The sequence below is a fragment of the Brassica napus genome, chromosome C3 (assembly GCF_020379485.1).
Source record: "Brassica napus cultivar Da-Ae chromosome C3, Da-Ae, whole genome shotgun sequence".
Taxonomy (NCBI): domain Eukaryota; kingdom Viridiplantae; phylum Streptophyta; class Magnoliopsida; order Brassicales; family Brassicaceae; genus Brassica; species Brassica napus.
This window is the reverse complement of record NC_063446.1, coordinates 47167096-47178506: the sequence shown is the minus strand read 5'-3', so window position 1 is coordinate 47178506 and position 11411 is coordinate 47167096. Positions and strand designations below refer to the sequence as shown.

The following is an 11411-nucleotide window of genomic DNA, read 5'->3' as shown; positions in this document are numbered from 1 at the left end:
ACCCGATCAGAGATTATCTATGTACGACGGACGCAAAATTCAAAGGCGGATAGTCTAGCACGCAGTGCTAGAAATCAATCATCTTTCGTCGTTCACATGGATGCAGATCACCCGGTTTGGTTGATGACAAAAAAAAAAAAAAAAAACTAAACTCATATCAATGAAACAAAGACGAGAACAAAATCACAATTTTATAGAGGTATAAAATAAAATCATTTATGGAAAGTCAATAGTAAACAAATTCAGAGCAGAAAACCTAATCCCCTTTTGTCATTATACAATCGATGTTGCCTATTTGGTTCTGGTGATTTGTGTTAGCCGCAAAACTTAATTTTTTTTTGTGCATATAAAGTTAAAAATAATTAAAATGAGTTGTGATACATTAACTTTTCAACAACGATGATACATTTAAGAGATCAACATTTGTATTCGTCATTTTACAATTGATAAAAATTGTAATATTACAAAATGTTAACACCATTTAATGAACAAACATTATTATAAAAATTCGTCCGCACATACGCGCGAGTTATCATGTAGTACTTATTATATATTAGTAAATTTTATTACCGCACATATGAGCAAAATACATAGTTTTTAAATATATCAAGCGCTCGGTAAAATATGAAGTAAATGCACGAAAAAAATGGCGACTTGGTGTAATCCTTGTTCGGAAACTCGCTATGCGCTACGCGTGCGGTACACATGGGCCTAGTGATTTATTGAAAAACCGGGAAAAAATCACGAAGCGTGGAGGAATTTTTTTGTACTATTAGATGATACATGTATAATATTGTACACCGTGTAATGATGGAGAGGCAATGCTGACGTGGCACATTATAAGAGCATTATAAGAGAGAATGATATAATGTAACTCCTACTACTTCGTTAATGGTAGTGAGTGAAGCCAGAATCGTACACGTGGCACGTGAAGAACTATGATCGATCTACGACCGTTCAGTTCAAAAAAATTCAGGAGGAGAAAACAAAATATAAAGTAAAAAGTAAGAAATAGTTTCCGTTACACAGATCTTTCCGCTCCTCTGAATTCCCAAAACTTCGTCTTCTTCTATCGTCGATCGATTTTCTCAGTCTCCAAAGATTCTCTTTCTTCCGCCACCGCCGCATTTGCAATCTGTAAGTGATTGTACAGATTCTTTTCTTTCTTATTTCCTTTCAGGTGATTGATTATATGTTGGATTTTCTATGTTCGTAGGGTTTCTATTCTATTTTAGGCTTTCTTGGTATTCCTAACAGTTAGTGATGAACTCATCGATTTCTGGGGAAAAGAATGTTTGTATCAAAACGTATTGTCGATTTGTTACAACTAGGCCTGCTTATAAGTTTCCTAATTTGATCTGAGTTACGGTTGACTATCTTGAATCGGTGATGACGTGATCTTACCAAACTGAAATGTATATTAGATTGATGCTAGTTAATTTCAATCCCCTAAGCTTCTTGATTATGTGATTGGTAAGGTTGGGCTAATCGTTGTATCAAACTGGAATCTACCATTTGTATAGTAACATCATCGCTTTCTTATAATTGGTTTTAGTTGTGTGTAGAAAATGATTGGACTGCCCAGGACGCCCTCTAGTAAGATAAACAGGGCCAATCCCTCTACACCTGGGGGTTCCAGAGTTACAGAGGAGAATATACTTGTCACTGTCCGGATGAGACCATTGAACTCGAGGGAACATGCCAAATATGACCTCATTGCTTGGGATTGTCCAGATGATCACACCTTAGTTTTTAAAAATCCCAATCCTGAGAGAGCTGCAACAAAATATTCATTTGGTATTCACAAGAATCTCATTGCTTTTCCTTTCTTGTATGTAAATCTGTTGATGATTTTCTTCTCTCCTTGACTTTTCATGAAACTATAGACAAAGTATATGAGCCCACCTGTGCAACTCATGAGGTTTATGAAGGTGGTTCAAGGGATGTCGCACTTTCTGCTTTAGCTGGAACCAACGGTAATTAAGCAGATATCAGAAATCTTCCTTTTGATAAAGCTTTAGTTTTAGATATGTGAATTGTTTTTTCTTTTTATCGCAGCAACCATTTTTGCTTATGGTCAGACCAGTAGTGGAAAGACCTTTACAATGAGAGGAGTCACCAACAGTGTAGTTAAAGATATATACGAGCATATAAGAAAAGTGAGTGGCAAATTTAAGGTCCCTATCCCTTGGTTTGTTTACACACTGAAATAGATATACTCAAATCTATGCAGACTCAAGAAAGGAGCTTTGTCTTGAAAGTATCAGCTTTGGAGATCTATAATGAGACTGTGGTTGACCTTTTAAATCGTGATACTGGGCCCCTTAGACTGTTAGATGATCCAGAGGTATGTAAAGGGTCGGAAGCACTATATTGAATGCTGAAAGAGGCATCCTTTATCTTGGCTTGATTGAGAATGTTGTCTACCTTGCAGAAAGGAACCATTGTAGAAAATCTGGTTGAGGAAGTGGTTGAAAGCAGGCAACATTTACAGCGTTTAATTGGCATTTGTGAAGGTAAATCCTTCCTATCAAAGTATCACTTTTGTTCTCAATTCTCGGTGCATACACCTTGGCAGAGCAACACAAATTAGTGATAGATGAACGGAGTAACTCAAAGCCTCGAACTCTTTTTATAGCATGTATAATATATATGACACATTTTCTCTTCAATCAGACGTGGTATCTTCATTTCCTTACTTGTTATGTGATTTTTGATTTGCTTTTTTCAGGTCAAAGGCAAGTAGGTGAAACTACTTTGAATGACAAAAGTTCAAGATCTCATCAGATTATTCGGCTGGTATGATTTATTCTCTCATGCATGATAGAATTAACAACTTAGTCCCTTATGTTCTAAACATGGACAAGATAGAGGTGGATAACATTATCTCATGTTCTCTGCTTTTGATATTCAGACCATTCAGAGCAGTTTAAGGGAAATAGCAGGCCGTGTGCAGTCTTTCATGGCAACTTTGGTACGCCATTTTATGTTTTGGCTAAAGTTTCACTTGGCATCTAAGATACTAAGACACTCTAATTGGTGCAGAATCTTGTTGATCTTGCTGGAAGCGAACGTGTTTCTCAAACAAACGCCGATGGTCTAAGATTGAAGGAAGGGAATCATATTAACCAAAGCTTACTGACACTTACGACAGTTATTAGAAAGCTGAGGTAAGAAATCATAACACATGATTGTCTTTGGGCACATCTAAACTATCTTTTAAATTGATGCAACACATTAATTTTTGTTATTGTTATTATTTGGATGTAGTTCTGGAAAAAAAGATCACATACCATATAGAAACTCAAAGCTTACAAGGATTCTGCAAAATTCACTTGGCGGGAATTCGAGAACTGCAATAATATGCACCATTAGTCCAGCCCTGAGCCACGTTGCGCAGACGAAAAAGACGCTTTCTTTTGCGACCAGTGCGAAGGAAGTCACAAACTGCGCAAAAGTAAACATGGTATGTCAGTTATCTTTACTCCTCTGGCTACAAACGTCTATAGGAGCCTGGTCATATACTTCAATAAATAAATAAAGGCTTTTGCTTGTTCTTCTGCTGGTATTCATTTCTGAGATTTGGTTTTAGCTGATTTTTTTTTTTTTTTGGGTTATAGGTGGTCTCAGAAAAATTACTTTTGAAACACCTGCAGCAAAAAGTAGCCAAACTCGAATCAGAGTTAAGAAGCCCAGAGTCTAGTTCATCTACCTGCTTAAAGTCTTTGTTAGTTGAGAGAGAGAAGAAAATCCAACAGGTAATAAATTCGCTGACTAAAACGTAAAACCACAACAGACATTAAATGGAGCTTTATTGTGAAAAAAGGAAACTAAAGTGATTATATATTCGTGCACAAAAAAAAGGTGATTATATATTCATGTTAATCTAATTGCAGATGGAAACAGAGATGAAAGAGTTAAAGCGTCAGAGAGACATTGCACAATCTCAGCTTGAACAAGAAAGAAAAGGAAAAGAGCAGAAGGTATGCGCACGGATATAAGATACCAAAATTTTACTGGGACATGCCTGTATAATTGATTTCTGAACCTTTTTCTCAGGTAGCAAGGTGTCTTTCATACACTGCTCAGGAGGAGTCCACTCCAAGCAAATCTGTTCCTAGAAGCCGCAGAACAAGTCGTGTCAAAAGAAAAGATAATGTGAGGCAGTCTCTAACTTCAGCGGATCGAACAGCGCTAGCGCAAGAGATCCGTTTGTTTGAGAAAAATCAGAAGAAGTTAGGAGAGGAAGCAAACCAAGCGCTAGATCTTATTCACAAAGAAGTGACATCTCACAAACTGGGTGATCAACAATCTGCAGAGAAATTTGCGAAAATGCTCTCAGAAATCCGTGACATGCAGAAGAGCAACCTTATCCCGGAGGAAACCGTGGTTGGTGATGAATCTAACTTGAAAGAGGAGATAAACCGGCTGAACTCTGAAGAAATTGCAGCTTTGGAGAAGAAACTTGAGACTGTTCAGAAATTTATTGACATGCTTGCGTCGTCTTATCAGACAGATGAAGAGACTCCGGAGTTCAGGACCCAGATGAAAAAGAAGAGAGTTCTTCCCTTTGGATTAAGTAATAGTCCAAACTTACAGCATATGATCCGGGCACCATGTTCACCTCTTTCGTCTTCTGGGACTGAAAACAAGGCTCCTGAGAGCAATGTTGTTTCTGCTAGGGATAGTCGAACCCCCTCAAAGGAAGGAACCCCTGTGTCATCTTCACGACAAGCGAATTCAGTCGATGTTAAGAGAATGAAGCGTATGTTTACAAATGCTGCGGAAGAAAATATACGTAACATCAAAGATTATGTTACTGGATTGAAAGAACGTGTGGCGAAGCTTCAGTACCAGAAGCAGCTTCTTCTTTGCCAGGTCAATTTTTATAAACTCGTGACTTCAAATCAGTAACTCGGAAGCTTTTTCATATATTTTTGTTTGTCCTTAGGTGATAGAACTGGAGGGAAACGAGACAGCTGAGTCCGATGAATCTCAAATGGAATGGCCCTTGTGTTTTGAAGAGCAGAGAAAGCAAATCATAATGTTATGGCATCTTTGCCACATCTCAATCATCCACAGGACGCAGTTCTACATGCTGTTCAAAGGAGACCCAGCTGATCAAATCTACATGGAAGTAGAGCTCCGCAGGCTGACGTGGCTCGAGCAGCACCTGGCCGAGTTGGGAAACGCAAGTCCAGCATTGCTCGGCGATGAACCCGCAAGCTACGTAGCATCAAGGTAACCCGTAGTTCTTCGGTTTTTTTTTGTGTTTGTCTTTTCTGGACTGAGTTGAGAATCATATGTTGGTGGCGCAGTATAAGAGCATTAAAGCAGGAGAGAGAGTATTTGGCAAAACGGGTAAACACGAAGCTAGGAGCAGAGGAAAGAGAGATGCTGTACCTGAAGTGGGACGTAGCGCCTGTGGGAAAACAGAGGAGGCAACAGTTGATCAATAAACTGTGGACAGATCCTCACAACACGGAGCACGTGAAAGAGAGCGCAGAGATAGTGGCCAAGCTTGTGGGGTTCTGTGACTCGGGGGAGAACATAAGGAAAGAAATGTTTGAGCTCAACTTTGCTTCTCCTGCGGATAAGAAGACATGGATGATGGGTTGGAACTTCATTTCAAACTTCTTGCATCTCTAAGGCCAACTCGTAGTTCTCAACACGTTCTTCTTTTTTTTTGTCTTCTGTAAATCCTTTAGATTCTCCGACTCTTTTGAAGCTAAACGTTGAAACTTATTTCATTTTAAATCCTGATAATAGATCGTTCCTCTTGAAATTATCAAGTCGATTTGAGTTTGGAAGCGAGATGTCTGTTTTTTTAGTTTTCCAGTTCATACATGATGAGCATAGCAAAATCATTGGCTAAACACAAACTTGCAAGCTGAGATATAAATGGCCCACTTGGACCAATTTAGAATTGTATGGATTCATTATGAATGGGAAAAGTGATGGATTCGAAAAACAATACTCTGTTTATAAAGAGTATTATATTGACATTTTTTACATAAAAATGTTTTTAATGCAATTTATAGATATATTAAATTTAGTATAAATTGAAAAACGTATTAATTCTGTGAATAATTTATTTATTTTAAATATTATTGGTTAAATATATAATTAATAAAAATAGAGATACATTTCAATCATTTTGTTAACATATGTGAAAATTTTCAAAGCGACATTTTTTCATAAAACGGATAAAGTAACAAGTAGACAGATTTACTCAAATAATAAGTTTAATCCTTTCATGAATGTTGTTTTCATTTGTAATAAATATTTCGAGATACATAAATAATGAACCAAAAAAAACTGAAATAATCAAATATTCAAACTGAGGGAGTATAAATACATTTTTACATTTTTTTCTATTGCAACAAATATTATATTAAAAGTATATAATCCAAAATTTCCTCAGATAAATTATTTTTATAGATTCAGTATGACCAGCATAAAAAGAGAATATCCCTTCCTTGAAATTTACCTAACGAATTCATACATTAATTATAAATACAAGAAATTAAATGTAAGCTACGAATTTCAAAAGAAACTTTAAAATTATACTAGTAATCATCTAAATCCAAACTTGAAATGTCAATCGAGAAATCTTTCAATAGAAGACCAGTCAGTTTATTCTTGGATGCAAAAAAATTTGGAAATTACTATTTTTCCATAGAACTATCATATAATTAAAAAAAATCGCCCAAAATTTTGACCTCAATTTAAACGTACATGAAATAATGTTATTGGACATATTTTCCCACGAAAACATAGTTTGAAAGCTAATTATCTAGAAATTTTTTATATACTCGGTTTATTGTAACCAATTAAACCATTAGTAAACCTGCTGTAAATTGAATTTAAACCTAATTTTAATCAGACCCAACCTAAAAAATACCAAAGAATAAGTAAGGGTATGACTAGTTTTCCGCTACCACCCGCAAACACAGCTTTTGCGGGTTGTAGCGGTTGTTAGCATTTTGCAACAATCACTCAAACCGTTCTAAACCATTTCAAACCGCTCTAAACCTCGTAAATTCAAAAGCTGGTTTCAACTAGCGTTTGCGGTTGCCGACGGTTGCCGGCGGTTGCGAGAGGATATAAAAAATTATTTTTTTTAAAGAAACAACATAAATACAAAAAAATAAAAAGATTCAATAAAAAATTAAATTGGAATTATAAAAATACTAAAATATATCTAGATTATATTTTAATTAATATTATAAAATTTTAAAAATATTTTCTATAATTTTTAAAAATTTAAAACTTTAACTTTCTAAATATAATTTTTATATTTATTGTAATATTATGATTTTTGATATTTTTATAATTATATAAAATGTAAATATTGTTAATTTATTATTTAATTGCTGTTGTGCATTTGGTGTTAACCAATCATAAATATCCCGCAAACGTACCAATTTCTAACCATAGAGCCACTCATACAAATCTCTTAAAACCACTAGAAATCGAAACCACCTGCATTCGTAAACTCCTGCAACCGCTGCGTTTGAACGGTCAAGCCCTAATTGTTTATCAAACCTGGCGTGTCTTTGTCTTCGTCTTCTTCACCCAACCCCATCTTCTTCACCGACCATTTAATTGCTCTATATCGCATCTGTTGAATCTAAATTCAACATACTTATTCGAGCGTGAATTTGATGATAAATTTAATGAATTTTGTGTATTGAAGTCGGAGCTCTGTGAATACATAAAAATTTATGCTAATTCTTGTTTATTCATTATTTTTCCTTTGGTTGATTTTTTTTTTATTATTAATATTTTGCATTATTCTTGCGAATGAATGAACAACGAATTTGCAGCTTTGATGGTGTAACGTCTGCAGATGCATCAAGTGGAGAGGAGGTTGTGATAGGGAGACTCACGATCCAGAAGTTGAGAGCTGAGCTGGAGGTCACTCGGATTAGAGATCGAGAGAGAGTTGTTGAGCTTGAGGCGACAAACAAGAAGTTGAGGATGACAAGTCTCGAATGTCTTAATCTATGCAGGAGGTCACTTCTCTGACAGCGAAGAACAAGGCACTGATTGCTGATCGCAATTTGGAGATTCTTCAGGCTTCCTGAGCGGCAGGTCGGGCCATCGCGAAAGAGTACAGTAGTCTTCTAGGGTCTTTGAAGGACAAGTGGAAGAGTAAGAAGCTGGAAGAAATGGTGGAAATCCATTTACAAGAGGTGACCGCGAATATCTTTTTGACGGAGATCACAGAAGGAGGTCTTCAGGCAGCCGGCGAGCTTCAACGCCTCAATGAGAATGATATTGAATTTGATACCGACTTTGCGCTGGCTACGGTGTCAGATCAGGTCCTTAACGAGCTCAATCTTCTGCAGATTTTTGAAGAGTCAATGACACAGGGTGATCTCCCATCTTCTAGGGTGGCCAATGATGAGGGTAAGGGTAAATTTATGCAGGTGCATTTGTGGTACTACAGAAATGTATAAATAAGTAGAAAAAGCAGAAGAATTGATCAAAAGTATTGTATTATTGATCTTTAGAGCATGAACTAAAACGGTTGGTGTATAAACCCTAGTTTTAGTGGTCTAACTCTAATATTTGTGTGTAGAATGGTCCATCCCTTGTTCTAGGATTTGGGTCTCCCTTATATAGGTAGTTCATAGTCGGCAATTAGGTTAAAGGCTTCCATATGTACATCTCAAATGGATTATTCGTTTTTAATCATTTACAAATCAAAATTTTGATTTTTTTAGGAAAATCGATTTGTTAATCGTTTAACATCAAATGCCCAGTTTATCTCTGCTGAACGGCAAATCTTGTCGGAAAAAACAGGGAAGAAGATATCCATAATTTTCACCTCTTTACATGCTCTCTTTCTCTCTCAACTTAAAGCTATCAATTTACCTATTATTTACTACATAAAGTTGATTGTCAAGGCGCATTTGTCATTTTATGTCTCTTTTAGCTACAGCAAATGTTCTAAACCCGGGCGCGTCACCGCATTATCTGCTGCGTATACGGCTACGTATACATCGATCGGAGCATGGGCGTGGTGAAAACGACCAAATGGGCTGCGAAATGTGGTGAAGCGAGTTTTGTCCGAGTTGTACGCTTAATTATTAAACGTGGTGCGTAAAGTTTAATATTCAGATACAGTTGTGTTCAAATCGTTTTTCTTTGAATCGTACTATACTTAATTTGGGTAATAGTTAATAAAAATTGTAAAGAAATGATGATAAATATGATATATATATATACAGAGATGAAAAAGATAAAGCCGAAACTCCATATATATTTATTAGTAAACACAACAAATAAAGAGAAATTTGGCAAAAAAAAACAAAAAAAACTATACTTTTGTCCCCACCGAATTAAAACCAAAATCCCTATAGTATAAACAATAATGAAAATCTAGTTTTGTTCAATTCTTTAAAATACAGTTAATAAAATTAACATTTTTCTTTAATGAAATAAGAAGTTTAAAAAAAAAAAAGTAGAACCCTATCATCGTCTCCGACTTTCTTTCTCAATCGAAGAGGCGATTTCGTTTTCGCCGTCGACACCCTTTTTCTCTGGTCCGTCTAAGATCGTCGGAGAGCTTTAACTGGTCGTAACATCTCTTTGTCGTCCTCCTTTTGCCTTTCTTCTTTTAGAACCACCGATTAAAATCACTTTGTAATCTCCGCCGATTACAATTGAAGTTGTTAAAGCTCGGAGTAGCTTCTTCTCGCTGATAAAGGACGATTAGCTTCACATTGGTCTTCTTTTCCTCTTTCCTCTTCTGTTTTCGTAACTTTTCTCTAGAATGCCTCTCACAACATTTACTGCATACTCACGTGCCTCCCATGCTAAAGAGTAGGATATCTCAACTCCATGATCATTTCGCATAAATTGGATGATATCATTAGGTTTCGGCCCTTCCTTGACACTTTTATACGTATGCATAATGAGAGTACCAATTGTTTTTGATGAAGATGTCCGAACATAATTGTTTCTTGTTGATGGAGCACATAAATGATCAGGTGAATACTTTTTGATAATAAAATATAAAGAACCTGTTAATCCCTATGCACAAACACGCCAGCTGCAATCATCATCTGCGCAACGAACGTACCAAACTTTTTTATCCGATTTGCCAAGCTTGTGGTCGAAGTTATTTTTCATTGCACATATTTCCATTGTTGTCTTCAAAGCTCTTTTGCAAGTAAAATGTTGACCCTTATTCACAACATCAACCAGAGAAAAGCGGATAGACTTTTCGTTTATCGTATCTTTGTCACGCTTGTTATCATCATCACTTTCATCCAGCTTAACATCTTCTTCTTCAAGCTCGGTTTCACTATAAATATCATCTGAAGCTTCATACGACATAGGCTCTTCCTCTCTGTTAGGCGACTCAATAGCTTTTTCATTCAAGTTAAAATCGACCTTAATATTGCTTATCTCGACCTTAGATCAAATACACACACATAACCGCGTCAAAGCTTTGTTCTTCACATATATATATATATATATATATAATTTTTAGTTGTTGATCATTTGTGATGAAAACATGTGGCACGATGCCAATAATCAAATCAGAGGGTAAGTAACTCAGCTCGATATTGACCATGTTTACATTGATTCCAAAGTCCTCACAAACCATATACGTCTTTAGGTTGTCAAAGGTTTTACTTGTGTCTAAAGTAGTAATACACTTCATTTTTCTTCATCAGCAAGAAATCTACATCCACTTCTTTCGGACGATTTCCAAAAACTAGAAGTAACATAGATGTGCATATTCTTATGTTAGATTGACAAAAGTTTGGTGGAACTATAAAAGAGAAGCCCCCCCCCCCCCCCCCCCCCCCCCCCCAACGAAGAAGACTCAAATTTAGGAAACAATATTTAAAAAAGAAAAGAAAAAATATTTAATAGATTTAGAGAATATTTTATAACCGTTTTCTCTTAGATTTTCGTATTTTGTTTACAAATCTTGTAGAACTTACATTCTACCAAGTTAGAAAAGATATGAAATGGTAGATAGAGAATAGAGATTATAAATAACATAGAAAGAAACTTAGATTTGTTATTCTGCTTTAGTAGATCAAAATGTTTTCGGTGTATTGCGTATTCCACTTTGGTTAGATCATTGCGTCTTCAGTAGATCGCATAATCTAAGTCGGCGTAGATAGTAGATTTGATATACAAACACATTTAGCCCATTTTTGAACTTATTATTTCAAATATTTTTTGAATCTAAAAATATTTTTTACATATGCACGTGTTTGACTATTTCATGTTTTACATATAATTTTTAATTTTTTGCATTGTAAATATATTGGTATAAATTTTTGTTTACAAGAGAATGAAAATTCAAAAACTGACAAAATTTGATTTAATACTAAAAAGACAATAAAGATCCAAATTTCTCAAAAATAAACAAAAAAGCA

At 35.5% G+C, this 11411-nt stretch overlaps 1 protein-coding gene across 3 annotated transcripts; it reads left to right on the top strand.

Annotated features, from left to right (window-relative positions):
• The first annotated feature begins 990 nt into the window (after window positions 1–990).
• Window positions 991–5788, top strand: LOC106366348 (kinesin-like protein KIN-7B). 3 transcript variants are annotated; one of them, XM_022710561.2, is made up of 15 exons: window positions 991–1137; window positions 1566–1797; window positions 1887–1976; window positions 2059–2159; window positions 2234–2347; window positions 2435–2516; window positions 2732–2799; window positions 2915–2974; window positions 3046–3170; window positions 3271–3466; window positions 3657–3758; window positions 3897–3983; window positions 4060–4878; window positions 4952–5241; window positions 5319–5788. In XM_022710561.2, the coding sequence occupies exons 2-15, from the start codon at window positions 1569–1571 to the stop codon at window positions 5647–5649; spliced, it is 2694 nt and encodes an 897-aa protein (XP_022566282.1). In that variant the 5' UTR covers window positions 991–1137; window positions 1566–1568; the 3' UTR covers window positions 5650–5788. The 3 variants fall into 3 exon arrangements, with proteins under 3 accessions (XP_022566282.1, XP_013661398.1, XP_013661399.1); XM_013805944.3 differs by having other exon boundaries at window positions 3621–3758; XM_013805945.3 differs by having other exon boundaries at window positions 1001–1137; window positions 1556–1797; window positions 3621–3758.
• The last annotated feature ends 5623 nt before the right edge of the window (window positions 5789–11411 follow it).

Coding starts and splice junctions, on each gene's coding strand:
- LOC106366348 (XM_013805944.3), top strand. CDS start 1,569: ATGATTGGACTGCCCAGGACGCCCTCTAGTAAGATAAACAGGGCCAAT. Junction 3,467..3,620: donor ACTGCGCAAAAGTAAACATG/GTATGTCAGTTA, acceptor TTTGGGTTATAG/GTGGTCTCAGAAAAATTACT. Junction 4,879..4,951: donor AGCAGCTTCTTCTTTGCCAG/GTCAATTTTTAT, acceptor GTTTGTCCTTAG/GTGATAGAACTGGAGGGAAA.